The sequence below is a fragment of the Falco rusticolus genome, chromosome 3 (genome assembly GCF_015220075.1).
Source record: "Falco rusticolus isolate bFalRus1 chromosome 3, bFalRus1.pri, whole genome shotgun sequence".
Classification (NCBI taxonomy): Eukaryota; Metazoa; Chordata; class Aves; order Falconiformes; family Falconidae; genus Falco; species Falco rusticolus.
Window position 1 is genome coordinate 34,150,101 of NC_051189.1, and position 24,071 is coordinate 34,174,171.

The 24,071-nt window shown below is 45.2% G+C and overlaps 2 protein-coding genes across 2 annotated transcripts; one reads left to right on the forward strand and one right to left on the reverse strand.

The window, feature by feature from the left end:
* The first annotated feature begins 663 nt into the window (after window positions 1-663).
* RBIS (ribosomal biogenesis factor) lies at window positions 664-5,731 on the forward strand. The gene is made up of 3 exons (XM_037380712.1): window positions 664-826; window positions 4,176-4,292; window positions 5,608-5,731. The coding sequence occupies exons 1-3, from the start codon at window positions 707-709 to the stop codon at window positions 5,674-5,676; spliced, it is 306 nt and encodes a 101-aa protein (XP_037236609.1). The 5' UTR covers window positions 664-706; the 3' UTR covers window positions 5,677-5,731.
* Window positions 5,732-6,076: 345 nt separating this feature from the next.
* Window positions 6,077-20,800, reverse strand: E2F5 (E2F transcription factor 5). The gene is made up of 9 exons (XM_037380707.1): window positions 20,566-20,800; window positions 14,546-14,655; window positions 13,718-13,879; window positions 12,474-12,517; window positions 10,961-11,025; window positions 9,093-9,357; window positions 8,213-8,413; window positions 7,769-7,813; window positions 6,077-6,476 (listed from the first exon to the last, which is right to left on the reverse strand). The coding sequence occupies exons 1-9, from the start codon at window positions 20,695-20,697 to the stop codon at window positions 6,367-6,369; spliced, it is 1,134 nt and encodes a 377-aa protein (XP_037236604.1). The 5' UTR covers window positions 20,698-20,800; the 3' UTR covers window positions 6,077-6,366.
* Between the last annotated feature and the right edge of the window lie 3,271 nt (window positions 20,801-24,071).

The window sequence follows — 24,071 nt, forward strand, 5'->3', positions numbered from 1 at the left end:
CCGCCGCTAGCCGCCCGTCCGCCGGCGGCATGGGGACATCAGTACCTGGGCCGGGGGTCGCCCGGCGCGGCCGCCCCCCAGAGCAAAGCGAGGGGCGCCCCGCCGCCCGCTCCCGCCGGGCCCCGAGGGGAGCCGACCCGGAGATGGAACCGGCCGGAAAAACAGGCCCGTTTTACCGGCGAGGCGCAGGAGTCAGAAGGGTTTCCCACAACACACTCGATTTTATTTTTCTTTTTAATTGTTTATTATTTTAAACCCTGTGTTTCAGGGACTGTCACGCACGTGCCGTGGTACCGTGGCACAGCGCGGCTTCCCCCGTTGGAAGCAGCCTGCGGACACGGGAGCCTGCGCGGCAAGCGGGGAGTGCACGCTGGGACGGGGACGTCGCCCCCCTGCTCCCCGTCCCCCCTGCTCCCCACGCCCCGCCGCTCCCCGTCCCCCCTGCTCCCCGTCTCCGTCCCGGCTCCCCACGCCCCGCCGCTCCTCGTCCCCGCTCCCCATTCCCGCCGCTCCCCATCCCCGTCCCCCGCTCCCCACGCCGCGCCGCTCCCCGGTGGCCGCCGCGGGGCCGGGCAGGAGACAGGCGGGGGGCACAGCGCCCCCTGCCGGCCCAGCCTCCCAATGTCGGTGCTGGCGGGGGATCGGCGGCTTCCCCGGCGCGCGGGTGTGACGTCAGCCGGGCGGCCGGTCGCGCGCTGCCGCCGCCATGGGGAAGAGCCGGCCGCGCGCGGGGAAGGCGGGCAGTGTTTTCCGCATCGCTCGCAGCGGCGCCGCCAAGGCCAAGGCCAAGGGCAAGGCGCGGCCCGTCACCTCCGGGCTGAAGCAGGTGAGCGGCGCGGGGGGAGGGGGCCGGCCGGGGCCGCGGCGTGGCGGCTCCGCGCCGGAGGGCCGAGGCCTGCGGGCCCCGCTTGAGGCTTCGGCCTGGCGCGCCGGGCCGGGCCGGGCGGCCTCGCCGCCTCTGCGGCCCGCGGCGAGCGCTTGTGGCCGGGCGCGGAGAGCTGAGGTGGGCTGTGCTTTGCCGGGCGCAGAACTGCAAAGTACGCGGTTTCCACCCGAAAAATAGGTGTGTACGGGGACGTCGTCGTCTTCAGAAAGCAAAGCACAAGAAGTTGATTTGACGAATCTCCCGCAAGCACCTGCCACAAAAGGCTTCAAGCTGTTCCCCTTGACGGAAATACTTAGAAAGTATTCAGTGAGCTCAGGTCGGCTAGACCACGCGTGCGGCATCACTGTTGCTGTAATTCAGGGTATAGTTTAACAAAATGGCTTGATGCAGACCACCAGGCACAGATGCTGCAGGGGGAAGACCTGTTCCTTCCGCCGTGCTCCGAACCCCAGCCCACTTTACCAGGTTCTGGGCACTGTTCCCACAGCTCTCCTTGATGCTGGCTTGGGAGCTCAGTGCATACTAGGTGATTCAACTTGCTAAATCAACAGCAAAAGCAATTAAAAATGTGGTTTGTGTTTTTCTGTGCTGGGTTGACAAGTTGAACAAATTTCATTTTGAATGAGCACAATCAGAAACATTTTGGGGAGGAAGAACCAGAAAGAATGGAGCCTTTTCTGGTCTAGTAGCTGTTTATTTGTCCCAGCTGTGAAATAAAACCATGCCGGTGAGACACAGTGAATAGCTCTAAGGGCACACACTGCCTTATGTTTTACTCTTAATTCCTCTTTTCCCCCTTCTTGCACCTTAGATGGGCTGTGATGCTCTGCAGACCCTTCTGTGAGCTGATTTAACACACTAAAGCAATGGAAAAGTGAACAAGCAAAAATAATATTCAGCCGCTTTTGTGTCTGGAGAGTACGGCAGCCCAGAGGAGGGAGGGAGTGGGTCGTGTGACTGGGAGTGATGCAGGGAAAGAGGGATGTGGGTGATCTGATCAAGAGTTTTCCTCTTGGTAGCATTAAATAATTAAAACAGTATCTTCTTCTCAAACTTTCCCTCCAGCCTGAGTTGTGTGATCTGCTGAGACTTCAGCTGGTTCCTTTATAAGGGTATCTGATAATAAAAGCAGAAAGTTGGTGGTTTACTGTTCGCATCAGATTTGGTTGCAGTCTACTGGGCAAACAGAGTTAAATAGCAGCTCCAACAAAAGGCCCTTTGAGATCTTCTGCAAGCTAAAGCCACTTGACAGGCTAATCTGGTAGACAGACAGGAACGTAACAAACTTTGGAAATAAACATATTTTATGTTGCTGCTGTCACATCTCTACTTTGTCTAGAGGGTTCTGTATAATAAAGGGAGAAACAGGTTTTAAAAACATATTCATGAAAAGTCAGTAGGTTGTTAGGAGTAAAATTTTATTCTCTGTGTTTAAAACTGTTCTTTAATTCATTAAGCCTTTTGGGATTTACTAAGCTTTATAGGAAGATGATCAGAAAAAAAGATGTTAAAATACATTATTCTTTAATAGATAAGAGCCCATTAAAACTATTCAAACAACTTCTGATATAGATACACTTGCTAGTTATAGAGCCTCTTTCTTTGTACAAGTCCTGCTGGAGTAGCTGAGGATGTCGGGTATTAAAACTGACTGGATCCTTTCAGCACCCCTGTGAATCTGCAAAATGGTAACGAGCCCTGAGGGGAAACCTAAGATCTTTGTAAATTGGGTTGGCCACAGCTGCATCAACTCTGATTTGAGCTAGGAGCCGAGTCGATGTTTCTGGAGTCACTGTTCAGTTTATTATAAATTAAAGCGCTAATCTGAGTAGACTTGTTTTGTCAGCCTCTTGCCACTGCTTTCTTACTACTGGTTCTCCTAGTCATTCAGGATAAATGGAATTGTTATTAATGTATACGTGTTCTGAAATTATGGAAGCATTTGAAAGCAAAATGAATATGTGTAACCATTCACAGTTTGCTTCTGCCTGTGTAAATAGCTGAGAGGTGAATTACAGGGGGAGCCTTTGGAAGACCAGTAGGTATCCTGAAACTTCGGGTCACCTGAAGACAACGAGCATGCCTCTGGAACATTTGCAGTGCAATGGGCCAGTATCTGGAGGTGCTCCAGGCACTGGAGCAGAGGTTCCCCTGCAGCCTGTCATGGAGACCACGGTGAGGCAGGCTGTGCCCCTGCAGCCCATGGGAGTCCATGGCAGAGCAGATACCCACCTGCAGCCCATGCAGGACCCCACACCAGAGCAGCTGGGTGCCCAAAGGAGGCCGTGACCTCATGGGCAGCCCGCGTTGGAGCAGCTCCTGGCAGGGCCTGTGGCCCCGTGGGTAGAGGAGCCCAGGCTGGGGCAGGTTTGCTGGCCGGGCTGTGACCCCGCGGGGGACCCACACTGGAGCTGGCTGTGCCTGAAGGACGGCACCTGGTGGGGGGGACCCACGCTGGGGCAGTTCGTGAAGAACTGCAGCCTGTGGGAAAGACCCACATTGGAAGTTTGTAGAGAACTGTCTCCTGTGGAAATGACACCATGCTGGAGCAGGGGAAGAGTGTGAGGAGTGTTCCCTCTGAGGGGGAAGGAAAGCAGAGACAACATGATGAACTGACTGCAACACCTCTTCCCTGTCCCCCTGTGCTGCAGGAGGGGAAGGAGGTAGAGAAAATAAGGAGTGAAGTTGGTCCCAGGAAGAAGGGAGGGGTGGGAGGAAGGTGTTTTTAAGATTTGGTTTTATTTATCATTACCTTACTCTGATTTGATTGGTAATTATTTTTTTCCCCAAGTCAAATTTGTTTTGCACATGACAGTAGTTGGTGTGATTTCCCTGTCTTTCTCTCAACCCACAAGCCTTTTGTTGTATTTTCTCCCCTGTCCAGTTGAGGAGGGGGAATGATAGAATGGCTTTGGTGTGCAGCCAAAGCCAACCCACCACACAAATGAAGGAAGAAACCTTTCCTGGAACTCCACTACAGCTGAGAAGCTGAGGGTGGTGTAACAGGGCTTGGCTTTTGTTTTCTCTGTGTTCTGTTTCTGGATCACTATGGGCTCCATTTCCAATAGAACAAGTTTAACTGCTTTCATAATTTCCAGTTTATTAGAACATTAGTATCACATGACTAGAAAGTGTAATTAAGTAACAGATAAATCCACTAAAAAGATATTTTGGAAGATACGTATGTAACACTGGCTGTACAAGTTGTACAAAAATGGTGTAATTGTGCATGCTAATAGAATTTCTCTTAAAAATACCAATGTGTTTTGTTTTGTTTTTTCCCTCCCAGCTAAACATTAGAAATGCTGAGAAAGTTAGCACAATAAATAAAGCATTTGCTGAAGTTCAGAAAGAAATACAGCAACTATCAAAAGGCACTGCAGCAGAACCTCAGAAGAATGATCAGGTAATTTCCCTTTGTAAAAATCTGAGGAGGGAAATGAAAGGAGTGTGCATGTTCAAAGCATATATTCTGGCTCTAAGACTGCAGGCAATTCATGCAGTTGCTTTAAAGCTATAAACCCAGCTTTATTAATTTAAGTTGTGTTGTAATGTTGCAATCTGGTTCGCATATTCAAGTGCTAGGTAGCTACTAAAGTAGAGAGAAGAGGGTGGTTAACCAAGCCAGAGCATGCTTCTAAAACATATTTTTAAATTATGTTCTCACCGGTTTTTAATTGATTTTTTAAAAAAGTCAGTTCCAGCTCCAGCTCTTTGAGACTTATATGTCAACATGAAGAGACATAGAAAGGAAAGATGAACCTTGCTAATTCCCTACCCAAAGCATCTGATAGTGTTTTGAACCAAACAGTTCTGCCTCTTTTTGTTCCCGATTCCTAAACCTTCGTATTCCCTAATCAGAAGTACCAACACCTGCAACAGCAATTTCTGTACTGGAGCTCTTGCCTGTGAAATGCTGTCTTGAACCCGAAGTGCACTTATCTTCCTTTCTCAAGTCTTACACAGGGCTACGTGCAGTTTTGTGCAAGAAATAATTCACAGAGTGTAATTGCAGGCAAGCTCCTCCATATAAACTCTTTATGCTGACTCTGATGCTCTGGGCATGGTTTGGGGTAGAGAAAGCAGCGGGCTAGGATGAGGTACAGATGAAGCCATCCTGGCTGCTGGAGAAGCGGACATGAATTTTGTGTTATTTACTGTGCCTGGAGTGAAGAACTTTCTGTATAGCTGGGAGCAACAAAACAGGTGTCAGATACCTTAAGGAGAGGCTGAGGGGCAAAATGAAACAGGTGCCAGTACTGCCAGCGCAGGATGAGGCCAAGCAAGGGTTTCAAGGCAGTTGGTGGAAGCTGACCTGTCCCTGCTGGCTTGCTATTGCGTGCAGCCAGGAATTCGGACTATACCACTGCTTCTGTGCTAGTAGGGCTGTATGTGATCATGCACGCTGTAATAGTACTTTCTCCGAAGTTGCAGAAGTGTTGTCAAGAGCACTTCTGAACTAAAAGCTGAGCCTATTTCCATTTGGCCATGTATGTTATATTACTGGTGTGATGCTTTGTCTTTTTCCTGTGGCATAAAGTATTGGCTACTTATCTGTCAAGTTCAGTGAATCCTGTAATCCCCCAAATCACTCAATTATGACTGAAAAATTAGCCTCAATCAAATATATAAAGACAAACTAATCTTCTAGACAATGGATGTTTACTACTGGAGTAAAAATAAATTGCTTTCTACTTTAAACTTGAACTTGTTTTTTTCAGGTTTCCACAAACCTGGAAGAGGAACCGGCAAACGTGGATGCTGCCACAAACCTATTATCTCAGTTGTAATACATAATGGATGATGAAGGGATCACAAGAAATGAAGATAACAGATACCAATGGCTTTGTTTGTACAATTTTATTTAAAAAATCTTGTTAATATACAAGTATTGGCACACTTTAATACAAACTACAAACAGACCTTTCCTATCATCTAGGAAAGTGGAATGTCAGAAGTCAGTGTGAGAAACTTAAAGTGCTAAAACAGAAGGCACTTCACAAAATTGGTTCACTGAAACAATTTAGCATAACTCAAGTTGATATCCTTCACTTTTCAGCTTGGCAGTGAAAGCTTCAAAACTGATTGAAAGGTTAAAGACAAAAAATACAGAAAGCTTCTTGGCAGTAAAGCTTCAAAGAAAATGCTGTTAACTGTGAGCAAGAAGTCTAATTGTGGTTTTTTTTTTTTAATGATCAAAAGGCTATAAAGCATTTTCACTTCTCTTACTGAAGGAAACTCCAAAAAATTGGATTACACAGAAGACACTCGGATGAAAAAACGTGCCAGAATTTTTTATAAAAGCCCTTTTTTCTGGTTGTTAAATTTGTTTTGTGAAGTCGTTAAAGGAAGCAAAAGGAAATATACTCCCAGAGTCAGTGAACTAAGAAGTTATACATTCAGTATTCAAATACTTAGGTTATGAAGAAGTCTAGAATGTTATAGTTAGAGGTAGATAAGTAGTCTGGTTGATACAATATCTAATAATTTAGTATCTGCACATCAAAGAGATCACAGACTCCTTCATTATCATCCAGGTTAAAGTTGTAGTCATCTCCGGGAGTAGGAGAGAGTCGTAAGAGAGGAAAAACTGTAAAGCAGGAATAGTTTAGTTTAAATTAAAACACTTTTGGAATATCAGCCCTATCTCATTCAGTATGTTTGTCATCACCAGTATTGGGGTTAGTCTTAATAATTAAACCAGTCTTTATGACCTGACAAGCATACTAAGATACATACTGTGAATACCTGTATCGCCTTCAAACTAAGGCAAAGACAGTGACGGGTCTACATATTTTTGCTTAGTATTTTAAATGAATTTGCTGGAATAGAGTGATAGCTGTGGAATATGGACTTAATTTCTCCTTCTGCAGCAAAGAAGCTCCTGAGCAGCTTTTGAGACTTTCATCAGAAAGCCATCATTTATATTTATATTTCAATATTGCGTATGTCAGCCTTCAAATACTTATCAGTTTAAGTAAGGAAGTTACCATTATCCTTATTTTACAGATGAAAAATGGAGGCTAGCAGTTTCCTTGTGTGATGGATTTCAAGCGTGGATTTCAAGCTGTCTTTGGGGAGGAAATGCAAGACAACTCTCAGCTCTCATGCTGCACCTCAGGAGCAACACTAACCTAGTACCTCCTAAAAGCAGAGACTATTTCCATTTTAGCTACGTTCTGGCACATTCACATAATCCCATCTTGCCCCTCAGATCTTATAATTACATGGGGGTTTTTTGGGTAAGCTCTGAGGTCGTCTGCTTGAAGGGCAGATACAGGCTACCTACAGAGCACAGGGCAAGAGGAACAACCTCAGCCGAGTTCACCTGGCACCTCAGTGAGACAAAGCAGAGAGGCAAGGAGCATGTGAACTTCCTAGCTGTGGTTCAGCTCTGCATTTTTGGCCACTGAGGCGCAAGAGCAGAAACGGGTAACATTTGTCTGTTCTGTTAGTGTACCACAGCTGGTCATGTATCTGTCTGCATGCAGGCATGTATATGTTCTGAAATGTTTACTGAAAGCACCTGCAGGAAGCCTTAGGCAGAACAGAATTAAACCAGGTATTATTTTTTTCAAGGCAGCACTCTAGTTATCGGCCTGTTCTTTGTTCCTGACTTAAGGATTGGTGGGTTACTCATGCATGTAAGTATTTGCTGGATTAAAGCTTTCATATTTTGATTGTTAAATAAAACTGTTGCAGGGAATGGAAAGGGGAGCAAAGACAAGAATGACAAAGATAGAGAAGGCAGTACAGGGGAAAGAAGTAGTTTCATACTGACTCTTGGTATCAGATTTAACATACACCTACTAAGAGTGCTGTTCACACAAACCCCATGCTGCTACTTGTAATTGTAGAAAAGTAAAGATGCTAAATACTTACCATCAGAAGACATGAGTTCATCAATAATATCCCCACTGATATTTCCTGTGAAAGACATAAGCATGTGTTTATGGAAGCCAACATATATTCTCTGCGTTAAAACACTGAATTACAAAGCACAGTATGGCTCGTGCAGTGTAGAAGCTGTACGGATAGCATGCCATATGTATGTAAAATATACTCATCTTTGTATCCCTCAGGTTCTCCTGATACATTTCTCACACCAATCCCTTATAACCCTAGAGCCATGTACAGCATGAAGTTTATTTGGTGGCAGAGACCAGTATTTGCTCAAAACAAGTTTGCTACACAGAGCTGGCTCAGTGGCTTCATTAGGAGATGAAGAGGCCTGTCATTTCCTCTGTGTAACCCATCGGTAACGTGGTCACAAAGAAGGGCTCAGGAAACTAATAAAAACATTTAAGCATAACTGTTGCTTCCTACCTGCGGGTTCTTCCATCTTTGCTATGTCGAATGAGTTTGGCTTGAGAATGCAGTTAACATCCAGGGGCAGCAAGGTTTGGTAGTCACTTGAACTAGCTGTAGCTTGGGCGACATCTCCGGAGAGGCTGGGGTACAACACCGACTCTGGAAGGCTGGAGTAAGGGGCTGCCGGGGTTGCACTGTCCTGCTGCACGCTGCCGTCTGCAAAGCCGGAAAGGCATGGGATACAGTCCGCTACGGTAAAGGGAACACAAAACGCCCGCACCCAGCTTTGTCTTTTGAGGAGAACACGGCCGATGTCTGGGAGGAGGTGAAAGGAGTCTTCCCCCTTCTGAAGTCACGGGCACAATTTAATCAGGACCCCTCAGAAATGCAGTCTGTAACACCACCAGCATTTTCTTAAACCTTTTCCTATTCCCTTACTATTGTGGAAAAAACGCCTGATATTCAGGCAGTCTCTCACTGTGGCTATGTGGAAGAAGGTAAGTGACCTTGTGGCACAAAAGCTGGAACCGGTGCCTCTATTATCTGTCCCATTACAAGCTACATGTTCAAATCATACCCTGTCAGAGGCTGGTTTTGTCCCACGCTGCAATCTGAGAAGCACCTCAGAACAACTAACAGGATCCCACCCAGAAGCTGCTCAGTATGAGATGCTAAGCTACGCGGGAAGAATCTGTTTCACCAGAGAGAAGAGGAAGAGGCTTTTCTGTTAACCTCGCGAGAACTGTGAGTAAGCCCTTAGGGTAGTTTCTTAACAGGCAGGTGCTCACTATGCAAATTCTTGATCTTTCCTTTACCTACTACCTTTTCTAACAGTTTCTTCTTTCCCTCCAGTTCCCTTCCCCCCCATCTGAGGCAGGCAAAACCCTGGACCCACCTGATGGTGTGTCTGCAACTGATGTTTGCGGTAACTCTTGTCCTTGGTTGGGATCATGTTCTGGTGGATTTTGAGGAGCTGCAGCAGGTTTAAGGGGAGTAACTGGAGCTGCAGGTTGAGATGGGGGCTGTGCAAGGTCATCGGGCGGAGGAACTGGAAACACCATGGGCTTGGAGGAGCTCGATTCTTTATTTATAAGCAGCACATGGATAGGTCCTGAACTACTTTTAAGATGGATCTGGTATTTCTTCTGTCCATTCTGTCCCTGTGGAGGTGGTATATTATGAAAGTTACTGTTCCTTGAGAACTTGGAACTTTACAAAATTTAATAGTAACTGCATAGTTATTTCCCATAGAAAGTAATGAAGATTTTTGAACCTAATTCTCAAACTGATGCAGAAGATAAATACGGTGCTCTTCCAGTTAGATCACCAGGAAGAGCTGAGAACTGGCATAAACTTACCAAACCATACTCAGGAAAAAAAAAAAAAAAAAAGTATTTAAAACTAACACATCATCTAATAAAAAACCACAAGCCAGATCACAAACCTGCAATGTATTTACCTGACCAGAACACAGCTACAGAGGACACAAATATCCAATTCTTCAAAGTGCTTAACTAAATAAAATTCAAGTTACATGAGACTTATAGCAGGGCTTATATATTACCTCTTATCAGTAACAACAATGACAAGTTCAGAATGATCTTGGTTGGGATCAAGCATCCTATAAAATATTTGGATCTCTCACCCATACTGAGCGAACACTGGATCACAAGTTAGTGGAAATAATTTCTTAGCTGATTTGCCAGGCCTACTTTTGGCAAGTTACTTAATACAACTGGGACTAGCTTCCTGTAGCCCAGTCTCAATGAGACCACTGACTCTGCAGTGGCTAATTCAGCAAACAGGTTTTCAGCAAGTATGTTCTAGGAAAAACATGAGCATGAGAAAAGTGGGAAAGAAGCCTCAGGGCAGGGGAACCAAAGCAAAAGCATCCAGCTTGAACTCGGTGCTAAAGACCTCAACAAAAAGTCAGAAAAACCCCAAACCCCCAACATCGCAGCAGCTAACTTTGGTCCCACAGAGAACCTTACCGTTCCCTGAACTGATTTCAGCAGAGATGGACAAAGATAGTACCACTGATAAGCTTCACAGTTCTAGCTCTGGATGCTTTTACAATATTACACTGTGCTTAGCCTCACTTAAAAATAGCTTGTGAAACCTCTCAGGTGAATTTCAGCCTTCTACAAGCATAGTGGCTATCGTGCTTTATACAATGCCCTCTCCCAACTATGTAAGCCCTATTTAAAACAGAGCACTGCAACAACAACAAAACTGAAGATGGACAGAGGCAAATAATTTGGCCTCCTATTTTAATCCTGCCCGTTTAAGCCTTTTGCCTAAAGTGAGACTGCAGTTTGTTTCTCTATCCAGTCTAGTACTACAAGACTAAATGTAAAACCTACAACTAAATCTAAAAGGCCTTTTCATAAGGTATCTGTGTTAACAATACAATAGAGAAATTTGACACATAAAAGTCACTGCTAATAAGTTCTCAAGGGAATTCATGACAATTAAGCCTGTTTCGGAAGGTTGCAACATTTAAAAGCAAGACGGAAGAAGAGAGGGCAAAGAAACCCACTATTCTATCTTGTTCTTAATAGAAGACAGAGTTACCATTAGTTTATCTAGGTGTAGAAAAACCACTTTTCCCTACCCAGCCTCTCCCTTCTCAAGTGAAACAATCTTAATTTATTTTTTTTTCCCCCTCACACACAGATAGAGGTAAATTCTCTGCTCTAATGTAGCTCTTCTTTTCCACTGCCCCTCTAGAACACTTAATAAAAAAAAGAAACAAGTACGTACCATTTCGGGTATAGGTACTTCTAACTGTGTGCCACAAGGTGCTTGAATTGCTAGAAGTGTGTCTCCTGGTTAAATAGCAATTTTTAAGAAAGTGTTAATTGTGAATATTTTTCTTAAGTCTTGCATGGTATCCACTCACATGAGATATGGTTATCCAAGGGTACTTAAAATACTGCATAATTCTAGCATAAATAAACTTGTGGTGGGACTTGCATAGTCCCTATAAGATCCAAGTATATCACATCATATAAATCACAGAATTCCAATACTTAGATCACAGTCGCAAGAACCTTTTCTCATAGCAGTACAAGATCTACCACTTCCTTTACCTGTTTGTTACTGTCCCTGAATCTTCTAGTTGTATACGTAACGTCAGGTAAAAATACTTAACTAGTTTCTTTTTAGCTAAAACAGCTCTCTGGTCCAGCTCACTTTGTGGCTTTGAAGAATGGTGGGAGTAGAGACATTTAACAGAAGGAAGAAAAGGTATTAATGATTGTCTTCAGTGCCAGCACTTCCAAGTGTCTGAGCTCACGCCTTCTGCAGAGCATACAACTGGGATGTAACAGCTGGCTATCAAACTCACCTGTGGCTTACTACGCACACTAGAACGTGCTAAATGACTACAAGTCAGGAGATCACAATTACATTAACAGGACTGCTACAACCAGCCACACGTTGCAGGTCACTCACCTACCTACACAGCGTTGCCCCTCTGTCCATCACTTGGGAATAATGCTTTTCCTTCTCTGCCTCCTAAGAGGCACTTAGATGAAGTACTGTGTGACTGCTGTACTAGATGCCTCCACATTTTGTAGTAACGACTAACTTTTTAGTAATGGCTCATTTTTGTTAAATTCTGCAATAGTTGTCTAATCTTACATTTTTACTGAAAAATTAATCCAACCTTCCTTGTGGCAAAGAGATGGTTCTGGGCCTAGCTGGAGGCTGAACAACAATCTTCCCTTGGGTGACCCAGGATCAGGAGAGGATGTCAAGGGGAGTAACTTCTGCCAGCAATTCTTGGCCATTTCTTCAAACCTCCTGTACAGAAGGAATCCTTTTGATTTAGTAGCAATGCTCCATCATTGAACTCCAGCTGGGTTCCATTTATACAGCATCATCAGGAGCTCGCTCTGGCCACAGCTGCCACCAGAAATTGTTATGAAATTTGGACCTGCTTGGTTTTTCTGGTGGGTTGGATCAAGATGTCCTGTCCCTGGTTCTGTTAAACAGCCTAAGGCAAGCTGCTACAAACTGAATACAAAAAGACATCCAAAACCAGTACTCCAAAACCACCTGAGCTTCCATTCCATACAATCTGTGACTACAACTAGAAAATGCCAGAACTTGCTAGTCATGAACATTGTGAAGGACATCTACTTAGTATTGATCACTATTGAGTACTTCAAAATGCTTGCAGGGAAAAAAGCAGGTTAGTTAAGAAGTTAGTTTTCAAGACGAAGATCATGAAATCCCTCAATTTAAGAAATACAGCCTAGTAACAACTTACCATTGAAGCAGTTGCAGATATCTTCATGGGTGACATATGAAAATGTAATTTATGTTAAGGAACATTTTTCTTAAAGCAACATGTAACCGTTATTGGTTGCCCTTTAAAAGAAGTTTGTTCAAACTGAGCCTAAGTAACAACTTATGTTGTTACTGAGAGGTGTAATCAAGGCATGACACTTGATTTTCAGAATGCCTAGTTAAAAATAGCAGAGTTCTGTCTTTTAAAGAAAAAAAATCTGTGAAGAAAATACAAAAAGTTGCATAGCTTGAATGGGAAGATTCTTCTAAAAAAACATGTATAATCTTGTGTTGAAGAATACCACTTACCTCACTAACTTGACACTACAGAATTAATGTATCAGGGCTTCCAAGAATCACACAAAAATACTGTCAGAGGGGACTTGAGAGTTCATCTGCCATCCGATTCCCCCGCCTCAAGGTAGGATGAACTGTTAAGACATTCCAGACAGATGTTTGCCTCCCCACTTCTGGAAAACCTCCCATGATGGATATTCCACCACCTCTCTGGGGGGTCACTTCCAGTGCTAGCTCTCCCAAAGGAAAATTTCTCATAACATCTAACTTGAGTCTCCCTTGCTACAAAATCCATTTTACAGGAACAGTTTCTGTAGAGCAACTCCAGTAATTTTTAAGTACTTACCACTGGCGCTATAGATAAGAAGGGCACTTTCCTGCTCCCAATCTCAGGTGTCTATTTTTCTCAGTATCTTGCAAGACAGCTAAACACATGGCTACAAGTGATGTAGCTGGAATTCTCTGCTGATGGGGTATTTACACACAGGATTTTTTTCCAGTTTCAAACACAAGCTTCGGGACTTTGTCAACTCAATTCATCTTTGGGTAGTAACTTAATCTTTTTAAGAGAAGGAAGCAACACAAAAGAAGATTCATGTAAAGCACTAGTAAGAAAGTATAAATTCAATTGCCAGAAACACCAGGGTTATATTTTGGACTTAAAAAATACTGACATATATACATATATATATATATATATCTGTGCTACATTATTTTCAGGTTACCGATCATAACAGTCACAGAAGTTAAAAAGTCATGTAAATAAGATTTGTATTTTCTTTCTTTTTGAACCAAAACCTGAAAAAAATATTTGCCTTTCCTTGCTTCTGGATAACGTGGACTACATTATGCTTTATCCATTACCTACACTCTAACCATTGCTTTAATTCTATTTACAAGATGCACACAATTAATTTAAAAGGATATTGGTAGTTTGTAGAATCATCCATAACATTCTTGATACTTTGCTGAAGCCACAGTTTCTGCTGATCCAATTCTTTTTCTTTTAGCTCTAGATCTTCAATTTCAGCTTCCAGATACCTCAGCCTGTCTATGACTTCTTTTGTATTGCAGCCAGCACCTACTCCTCTTAAAAAGGTATAAGGGTTCATGAAACCACAAGTGAAAAACTAAAGTAAACATGCAAAGAATTTCTTAAGACTATACTTTCAACATTTTTGAAGTCTACTGATATTCAATATGACAGAAATGAGTGTTTACCCTCCCAGAAGTTTTTGAACAGAAAAATGAAAATTCTTAAGATCGAATTTAGAATTCCCCTCTACCAAAATTTATTTTCTTTTGGAATGCAGGCTTTTTCTGCATTGGAGCTGATTTATAGGCCCTTTCTCACTCTCCTCTAACTCTTAGCTTGGGCTTGTGACCTTCTGTCACAGAAGAGAAAATAGGCAAGGACTACAGGAGGGTAGATAGGTGGAGACAGTGTGTCCCAATAGGCCTCCCAGATTCATCAAGAGTAAACTTTTCAACTACAAGTGCTAGTTATAAAGTAGCACCACTAGTTTTCTGAACATTTCTCTCCTGTGTGCTTTCAACTTGGTATTATGTATCAAAGACATAAGTTAAAAGGAAGACAAATACAGTTCAGTTACAACTTTACTATAATTCTAAAATGTCATACTGCTCATTGATGAGCATCAATTTTGCGGTGTCATATTTAGTCAGGAGAAGTGGGAAGAAGCATTTTTTGTTGCTTTTGAGCACATGAAGATTTTTAGAACTGAGAAGGCTTACTTCCACTGAATGCTGTTTTTTGACTTCTTCTCAATGAGATCAATCCCCTCCAAAACATTGGTGATATCATAAATCCTCCTCTTCTGCCTCACAGCAAGTGTATCAGCAGCCTGCCAAGAGAACAAGTATCAGCAGCTTGCATGCTGAGGGCAAAAGACAGTTAAGGCATTCCCTTGGAAAAATGCCAACTAATGTCATTTTTAAGTGAGAAGGTTTAGCTCTTTGAGAAACAGACACCCAATCATGAATTCAAAAGCTCAGCACCTGCATGTAGCGCTACAAAGCATGCCGAGAGGAGTCACCTCTGAAGGCCAGCAGGCCTACCCTCATCAGGGAGGAGTTCATGTGTGTTGCAAAGACTGTGTTTGGTACTTGGACTATGCACAGAAGAGCTTGCAATGCGTGTTTTGAAGGTAGGGAAAAGAAGGGAAGGCAGACAGCAATGCCCTGCAGTGGAGCAAGCCTCTCAAGCCAATGACGTATGAAGTTTATCATCCCTTCTGCTGACACTCGAGGTATTGCAGTCTTTGGACTAAACGGTGCCAGGATACGAAATGACAGGGCTGTAATTTCACAAAGTGGCTGAAGGAGAGCTGCGATACTTCACGCCAGCATCATCCTCTAATGCATGAATCCACCTCACAGTGTACCTGGGCTTGCTCAGTCTGTCACACTGAGAACCAAGAGCTGTTTCACAGCCACGAGGACCTTGGTAGAGCTCACAGGGATGCTTGCTGCTGTCACACTATCCCTTTTACGTTACAGCTAGCTATGCCGTGTGCTTGTGTGCTGTCACAGCTCGCCAAAGCAAAGCAGACTGCCAGGCAGAGAAAACAGTCTGCTTCATGCCATAATTCTTTCCATGGTGGCTTTTATGTACCTGATGCAAAGACCTAAGATAATGTAAGCAAACCTGAGCCAGTCATGCCTTCCGCACCTTCAGCAGTTTGATGCTGTGAAGTGGCTCAAGTTCAAAGAATATTAGTTAAAGGTGAGAAAGCGAAGAGAAGTCCAGCTCAGATACAATGATTACAAGGGCTTACATGTATTAACCAGATTAAAATAAAAAAAAGAAGAAAAATAAAGAGATGGCTGGCTAGAAAAGACTTCTGCATCCCAAATTTGAACTAATGCATAAAGCAAACTAATTTCCACTATAAGCACATGATGACTTGTTTCAGTTTTTCCAGCAATCAAATTAATGCTTTTAGTGACGTAGCCTATATGAAGAGTACAACCCGAGACAACTGCAATTAGGAAGGAAAACCAAATCCATTTTATAGCAAAGTACATAAAACTCACAGTATTTTCTGAACCATGAACTCACTAATCTTCCAAAGAAATGACATTTTCCTACTAGCAAGTTAATTACTAGAACTTAGAAATACATATTTTTTTTGTTAGTGAAGTAAAATTAAAAGGAAAAAAATGGAAGAAGAATGTAGATTAAAAAAAAATACTCTCATAGCCATAAAGCATAAACACTGTTCTTTCGCCTTAACAGTGATGTACCTACTAAACTGTTTCTACTGATACGGTTATCGACATTTATCTTTTGCATGTTCTTCTGTTAAAACCTTTTCCTATCTAACAAAACAAAATACAGACAAATACATACAAAGCACACACTTTAGTTCTCTCCAAGGAAACAGGCTCTTCAATCATTTATATCAGCAAGTACACGCCTGCTAGCTTAACCTGCTCTTTTTGGTGCATGCATACACACCACTTACAATGATTGTAAGAGAAGCCTTCAAAATCTAGGAAGTGGCAAAACTGATGCCACCTGCACAACGTTTAACCAACACCTCATATATCGCATAGTCTTCAGAGGCTTAATTTCTACAAGCTCTTGGCATTATTCGGTGCAAGGAATGGACAGCACACACTTACTTAATCAGCTGTTATTCAGCTTTCTGCTTTTTCTGCTTTTTTGCCATTGCTCTACAGATGGATGTAGGATTAGTCTACTGCTCACAGTCCGAGCAATGAAGAAACTGCTCTGGAGACAGATTTCATTACCTCTTGAGATCTTCCAAAAGGTGTGCCTGTACAATATATAAATGCTTTACTAATCTTAATGTATTTTCAAACTGTGCTGGTGGTAAAATATACCAATGTACATAAATTTGTAGCTAAGATACCAAAGTTTAAGAATGAAAAAACAGCCACTAATTTTGAGTGCCCAACTTCAGATGTTTCAAAGCTGGCGTAATCTCAATGCTATTATTGCATTTCTTACGCCCAAAGCATGGCTCCCATGAACACCAGCAGTGCAGACTCACCACGGCTGCAAACCATGCTCCGAGGACTGAGGAAAAGTACGCCACAGTTAGATACATACTCAGCTTGACTAGCCCTGTGTATAATTCGATCACAGCTACAAAGTCCAACTACTTACACCAAGAATTCAAGCAAAGATGTCAAACTGGGGCCAGTCTGGGAAGTTTAATACAGACATTCACCAGCTTTCTGGTGCTGGTCTCGTAACCTAATTATCTTTCCAAAATTTTATGGGGTGTTTCACAGATATTTTCAAAACCAATTGAAAAGTTCCTGCTTGACACTCTAGCAGTACCAGTGTGACACCTTCCAATAGGCTTACTGCTCAGACATTAAGTTCAAGCACTCAGTTCCTCCACAAAAATCACCCACTACTGACTTCAGTAATTAAAAGAGCCTGCTGAGACAAACCTCCTGTTGTCAAAACCACTTCTAAAACTTATCATTTCTCAGCTGACATCAAACTGTTGAAGCAGATCCAGCAGCACAAGAAAGGGACATCTACCACAGTGGCTCTGCTAACATGGTTTGACACAGCTTCCACATTCCTTCCTCTGAATCATTTGTATTTGAAGTTCCCTCAGAAAATCTTTTCAATGTGAAGCTGCTGCACTCTAGCTACTCCTTCTAGCATCTCCTCATACTTTGATTAAGTACATATCCAAGACAAGCACTATATGAGTGTCTCACCAACAGGTTTGGAAGTGAAAGAAAAACGTCTGAGCGCAGGGCTTTGGATCCATGTGCATTCAGACCGTGTAACTTCTGGAATACAGAAAACACGCTGTTCGGCACAGTTTCAGCTGCAGGCATGCACACACACACAACCCTGCCCAGAAATAAAACAACCAGCCAGAAAAAGTGTTCGGGTGCACTCTCACACAACTTCTTCTTTGCTCCCAGGCAGCTGACAAAAGGCGGCAGGAATCATCAGCTGCACATTCGCTGCGTTAGCACTGAAGAGCAGAGGAATTTGCTAGAACACCATGACAGTCATTAGTGAAAAGCTTAACAAAGCAGAAGGGCCAGCAAGGCCTGCTTGCTCTCCATGTGTCAAAGCAAAGAGGTCCTGCATCTCCTGGACTATGCTGGTAGCAGATGATAATGTCTTCTCCCCAAGATGACTGTCAACAGTTTGGTGTGAGTTTTAAACTGAACGGCACGCTTGGCAATCTATACGTGCAGTACTGAGTATCACTGCATCCATAAAGTTTAAGTGAATGCAAAATTTAATAGACAGGCTTTTTCTTCTTCTGTGGAATAGGGCAAATGTAAGGCAGTTGTCATGTGCACCTGATCAACACATTTCTAAAGGCAGAGGCAAACAAGCAGATTTTAAAGTACCTCATGTTTCGCACTGATGATCAGAAACATTACTTAATCATCAGTATAGCAGGGGTGGCATTCTGCTAGAAACCAAGCTCTTTTAAGAAATCAAGGAAGGAGAAATTGTATGCAACTGAAAAGAAAGAATACACGATGTTTTGGGCATCATTTCAGGTGGATTATCCCTTATTTGCTCATTGTGCTTTTTTCCTCTCTTCCCTGCAATTTGTGAGTTGCTGCCTATAGGAACTTTCTTTCCCCTCTATCTCATCCCTTAATATTTTATTCACGTAACTAGATTTCTTTATACAGGGTTATTCAGAGACAGCTATGCCGTTATTTGAGAACAGCTGTTTGATTTTAAAGTAAGCACTGTAGAATTCAAATTTCAAGTAAAGAAAATCCTCACTTCTGCTCCCACAGTTTGTCACATGTTAGCAGAGAAGTATCTGGCGCTAAAACATTTCAAAAAAAAGTTCAGCATACAGAACTCGCAGACTCCCTGCACCTCAAGTGAGGAACAGTGCCCCACATAGGATGATGCATCACTTCTGCTTCGTAACGGGTCAGCACACACATCCCAAAGCACCCTCCTACAGACCGCTTAACTATAATTATAGATGTATCCAAAGATCACGAGGAAATGTCCTATAGAACAGCTTTTCATTCTCAATGGCTAAATAACAAAGTTAGGAGTACACTTAATGTTTCCGAATTTTATTTTCTCCATAGTGCCCTGCTGGTTTTGCTACAGAAATACTATTCAGCAGCACATCAGTCAATACTTGTCAGTAGGGAGACTTCTGAAGATGTTCCCTGCATGAATCATTTCTTGGAACACAGTTCTATTTCAAGACTGTCCTATTCTTCAGTACCCCAAGCACACCGACATAACGTGTGTGCTGGTTTTCATTTTTCCTTAGGTATGTGGCATACTTATGAGAAATACTGGTTAAAAAACATACGTTCTGACTCACTGTTTATGAAAGTACCAATGACTTATGTACTGCAGTTAGCATTTACTTCCAACAAACAGCACCCTGTAATTCAGAAACCAGTCTCCAATAGGTCTTGAGCAGAAACATCTATGACTTGCTGCCATGCCCACCTACTTTTCCCTGGCTATCAACCCTTCCATTCCCGCTGGGTTGATACCTTCCTCACAAAAGGGAATCAGAAGTGTCATTCCTTCCCCACACACAGCCCGACTTTATTGTTCATACCCATCCCCTTTGGCCCTTTAAGCTGAGCTTTTTGGCCTGATGTCTTGCAAAGTGAGTATGTTTTGCTTCTCAAACTCACTTGCAACACCTCGCAGCATGCGACTGGTAATACACCCAGCTGCACAACAATCCCTGAGGTGGGGGCAGCCTAGTTCCGTCAGAGACAGTTAGATACTAAGAAGTTAATCAACTTGTCCAGACCACAGTGTAACTAGAGGAGGAATACAAAACCTATCGGTGTCTTCCCAGCTCACCCTGAAGTTGCACAAGCCGCAGTACCATCACTGAAGTGCTTGCTCTCTGACCAGAGATGCGCAAAAGAGCCCTGAGAACACCATTCACCTTCTGGAGCCCATTAAGCATCATCAACAAATAAGGCCAGTTTTCCAGAAAGGGCTTCAAGTCCCCAAAACAGCAAACCAGCTGCTCACTGAGCTGCGCTTGACTCCTCAGCAGTTCACGGAGGACCTCAGCCGGCCAGCAAAACGTGCCTTTGCCTCGACGCGGGGGCTGACAGCCGGAGGGCCCGGGCCGAGCCCCAGCCCCCTGCGGCGCGACAGCACGCCGGGGCTCCGGCCAGAGGGGGCTGGCACCCAGGGCCTCCCGCCACCCAGCCCCCGCCCGGCCCGGGGCTGGCACATGGTGGGCCCGGCCGGGGACGCCCTCCCACCGCTGACGCCACACGCCTTCACGCCGCCGAGTCTGCAGGTGGCAAAAGCGGGTGATGACGACGTGCCGCTCACCCCGCCAATTAAGCGCCTTTTATACACATTTTTAGAAGTACTAAAGAGGCGACGGTCGGGTTTTCAGGATGGTTTTCCCTGGCCAGAAGGGCATCGAGGGGGCCAGGTGACAAACGGCTTCAGGCAAGGGCCAGCGCCCCGGCGGTGCGGAGCGCGGCGGGACAGCGCGGCGGCTGTCCCCCTTCCCCGGCGAGCCACCTCCGCGCACGGCGCCCATCTTAGCCGCTTTCCGCGCGGGCGGCCGCCGGCCACCACCGCGCACCGGCAGCCCGCAGCGGCCCCGCCGCCCGGGGAGGCGGGGAGCTGGCGGCCCGGCCCGGCCCCGGGCTGCGCCGCCCCCGGCAGCGCGGCGGGGCTGTGCGCACCGGCCAGGCCCGGCGGTGCCGCGGGCTCCGTCCCCCCGCGGCGGGCAGGCCGCCGCCGCCGCCCCGGCCCGCCCTCGCACCGCTTTGAGGTCCAGCACGCCGTCCTTGGCCTCCTGCAGCAGCGACACGAACTTGGTGGTCAGCAGCCCCAGGCTCTTCTCGTGGCGGCTGCTGCCGCCGCCGCCGCCCGCCGCCTCGGCCGCCGCGGCCATGCCGGCAGCGGGGCCGCCCCACCGCGCCACGTGTCGCGGCCGCTGCAACGGCCCGAGCCCGGAACGGAGCCTCGGCCCGAGGGCTGCGGCGGGAGGGGCGGCGCCGCAGGAAGTGACGCCGCCGCCGTTGCCTGGACACCGGCATGTTTCGGCCGCGGGGGGCGAAGGGCCGCCCGCGGGGAGGGGGCCGCGGCCGCACCGCGGGGCCGCGGCGCAGGTGATGGGGCCGCGGCGGGGCCCGACCCCCGGGAGCGCGGCGGGGCGGCGCGACAGCCCGGCGGTCTCCAGCCGGCAGCGCCGCGGCGGACGGGCAGCCCCGGCACTCGGCGGGCGCCGGCCGCGCCAGGCTTCGGCTCGGGCTTCCCCGGTGCGGGTGGCGCAGGCCGGGAGCGCCTGCGGAGGGGAGAACCGGGCCGCCGGCGACCCGTCCCGGTGCCTGGCGTGCCCCGCCCGCCTCTCCCCTGCGCCGTAGCAGCTCCCTGTCACTCATTTCACCGGCCGCGTTTGACAGAAAAACGCCGAGATCGATTATAACTTAGGTCCTCAAGTCTCCTGAGGCCACCAGGCACGGGACACGCGGGTGGTCTGGCGAGGGGCGACCCTTCGGGCGCTTCCCCAGCCCCTTGCGCTGGTGTCCAAATACACCCGGCCTTAACCTTGCTCCAGGTGCGCTGCTTCCTCCGGTTACCGTCACACGGAGGTGAGAAGGCCCTGCAGTCCGTATGGCGTAAGGGTTCAAGAGATGCACTTCAAGAAGGAAACGCTGTTGGGAAAGAGGCACATGGATACCCTTTCACACCAGGCAGCGGAGTACGTTACGGAGGGACACTACAGCAAATGTGCTGTGTCACGTAGGAGCTGTACCTTCACAGATAATAGCATGTTCAGGGCAATATATGTATGTATAGAAGTAAGGAGCAAGCAGGGATGTGCTCTCTCTCTGGACCTTGAATCGTATTCCTCCTGATCTCAGGTGACAGGAATTTCCTGACTCCTTACACATTCAATATTGACTTAAATAAACCCATTATCTTGTCTGGAAGTGAAAACACAACAGAATCCAATAATGTGATTGATTTTAAATTGTCATGATGAATGCAGAACATGCCTTGCATCTGACAAGGTCAGAGTTCACATTTTGTTTGTATTTATTTGTTTTACACCTTTCAGTAACCTCAGGCTGAATTTTATCCTGGTGAACAGGGGATTTTGGCACAGCCTTGACCTACACCATATATTTATTATTTTATCATTTTGAAGGTAGAAATAAAAGCTTTAAGGAAGCCATGCAAGCACAAAGAGGGAAACAATGCCAAAGGCAGAATTAGCCAGAAGACAGACAAATCCAAACACTAGCCATGCATGTACCAAGTACTGTCATGTGGGATTTCTGAGTCAAGAGCCAAGGAATAGAAGAATTTACACTAAAAGCAGTAAAAACTCCCTATGATGAAGTAAAAAAATAATTTCAGAATTAAAAATTTGGAGGAAAAACGCTGAGCCAATATTCCTAAATTGAATCAAGGTAAGAGGAAGTTCTACCACCTTCCTGGTGCATTCCAGGTATTCATCACTTCGCCCAAAGTGTAGCTTGGTTGATTAAGAAGCAAAGAAAAAAGAAGTGCCCAAGGAAACGCTTGATAAATGTGACAAAAAAGCATTCTGAAGCAGTACAACCTTTCTGTGTCAGGGTTATCCATTTAAATACTATAGAACAGCTTTCCAGGTATTTCCTCACATAACGTGGCCTCTGAAGAAGCAGGAATATGTAGAGGGCAAAGTAAGAATGAGAAATAATTTTCTTCTGCATTTAGATAACATTGATAGATTCCTATTAGGAATGAAGAGATCACTGGGATGCTAGTAGACCAATAAATTTGGTTGATTTTAAACACCACAGCAAAATTTACTACACTGACATTCATTAACCCAATTGTGCTAAGCACTGGCTCTTACACCTTGCTAACTTACCACTATGTATTAATTTTTAAAGATTATCAACTGTTAGTACAGATTCAAAGCAGTCGGTCCTCGGCAGCTCTGCCCCACCTTAGCTGCGGGTATACAGTACCGCAGAGCGGATGCCTCCTCACTAGCACCGATGGCTCCCGTCCTTGCTCTCAGGGGCCAGGGGCAGGAACTCTCGATGCAGGGAGCCAGGGCTGAAGCAGATACCTGCTTTCTGCCTCCTCTCATGAAACTGGGCTCTTACCTGTTTATAAGGCTATGCAACCTGTAGCTAATTCCCAGCCCTCCACCTCCACCCTCAGACAAAGTTACTGTGCGAAGCGGGGCAGGGGGTCTTGTTTTCCCAGGCCCCTGCAGGTGCCTTATAGTTGTTGGGCTGTTGGGGTTTTTTTTATTATTATTATTTTGTTTCGCTGCTGCTTCCTTTCTTAAAGCAAAAGCAGTCTGTTCCCATCTATCAAGGTTGTGCTTTGCCAAAGACCAGTCACTGACCATCAGTGAGTTGTTTTTGCTGCTCTGGCTCCACTTTCAACTCGTGCTTGCGTTTTTCAAGGCCTTTGTTACATCCCACACTTAAGCTGCACCTTGTAACAACAGGCTACTGGTATCAAGCTCTGGTTCACACAGAAAGTTTTGTAACACGTTGATAACAAGCCCAACGGGCTTTGCACAGTTACCTAAACAAAGGCCAGGGCCTTTTACTAGCAGCAGTGCTTTTAAGGGGCACAAAACCGCATTACGCCTGGGGCCTGAACCAGCTGCTGGCACAGGCGGCTTAGGGGCTTCTACCGTCACTGGAGCAACAGGACTGCTGTAGCTACTGCGAGGGGGGAAGAAATAGCTCCACCTGGTGGACCAACAAATAACTGCCGTCACTATTTTACTTCTACTGCAAAATTAAACACTTCAGAGTATGGTATAGTACAGTAACAGTTTAGGATCTTCTGGGAAGATTCACACAAATGAAAAAAATGCCCGAACACAGTGGAGATGGCAGTCTCCATCATGAAAGAAGTATACCAATCATATTAACACAAGGCTTATGATTAGCTTCCATAAGAAACTGCTGATCTCCTGTTTTTCAAAAGCCACTCCAGATTGCAAAGTCATGCATCCTTCATCAACAGTGCAGATTAAACATACTTTCCGGTAAATTCTTGGATCTCTCATTACAAGACTCTTTACCCCAGCGAAGCAAACCATCAAGCTCCTGTCTTAGAAGCAAAGGCCCAACCTTCTTTTCTCTTATTAAACACACTAATTCTCATTTCGTATAATGCTTTTAATCTATAAATGTGTTTTGACCCGTTTTGACAAAACAGTGAAATAGTGAAAAGTAACAAAAAGCTAGAAATAACCATTACGAAAATAATGTAAAAATTTGTCTGATTGCTAAACCATCAAAA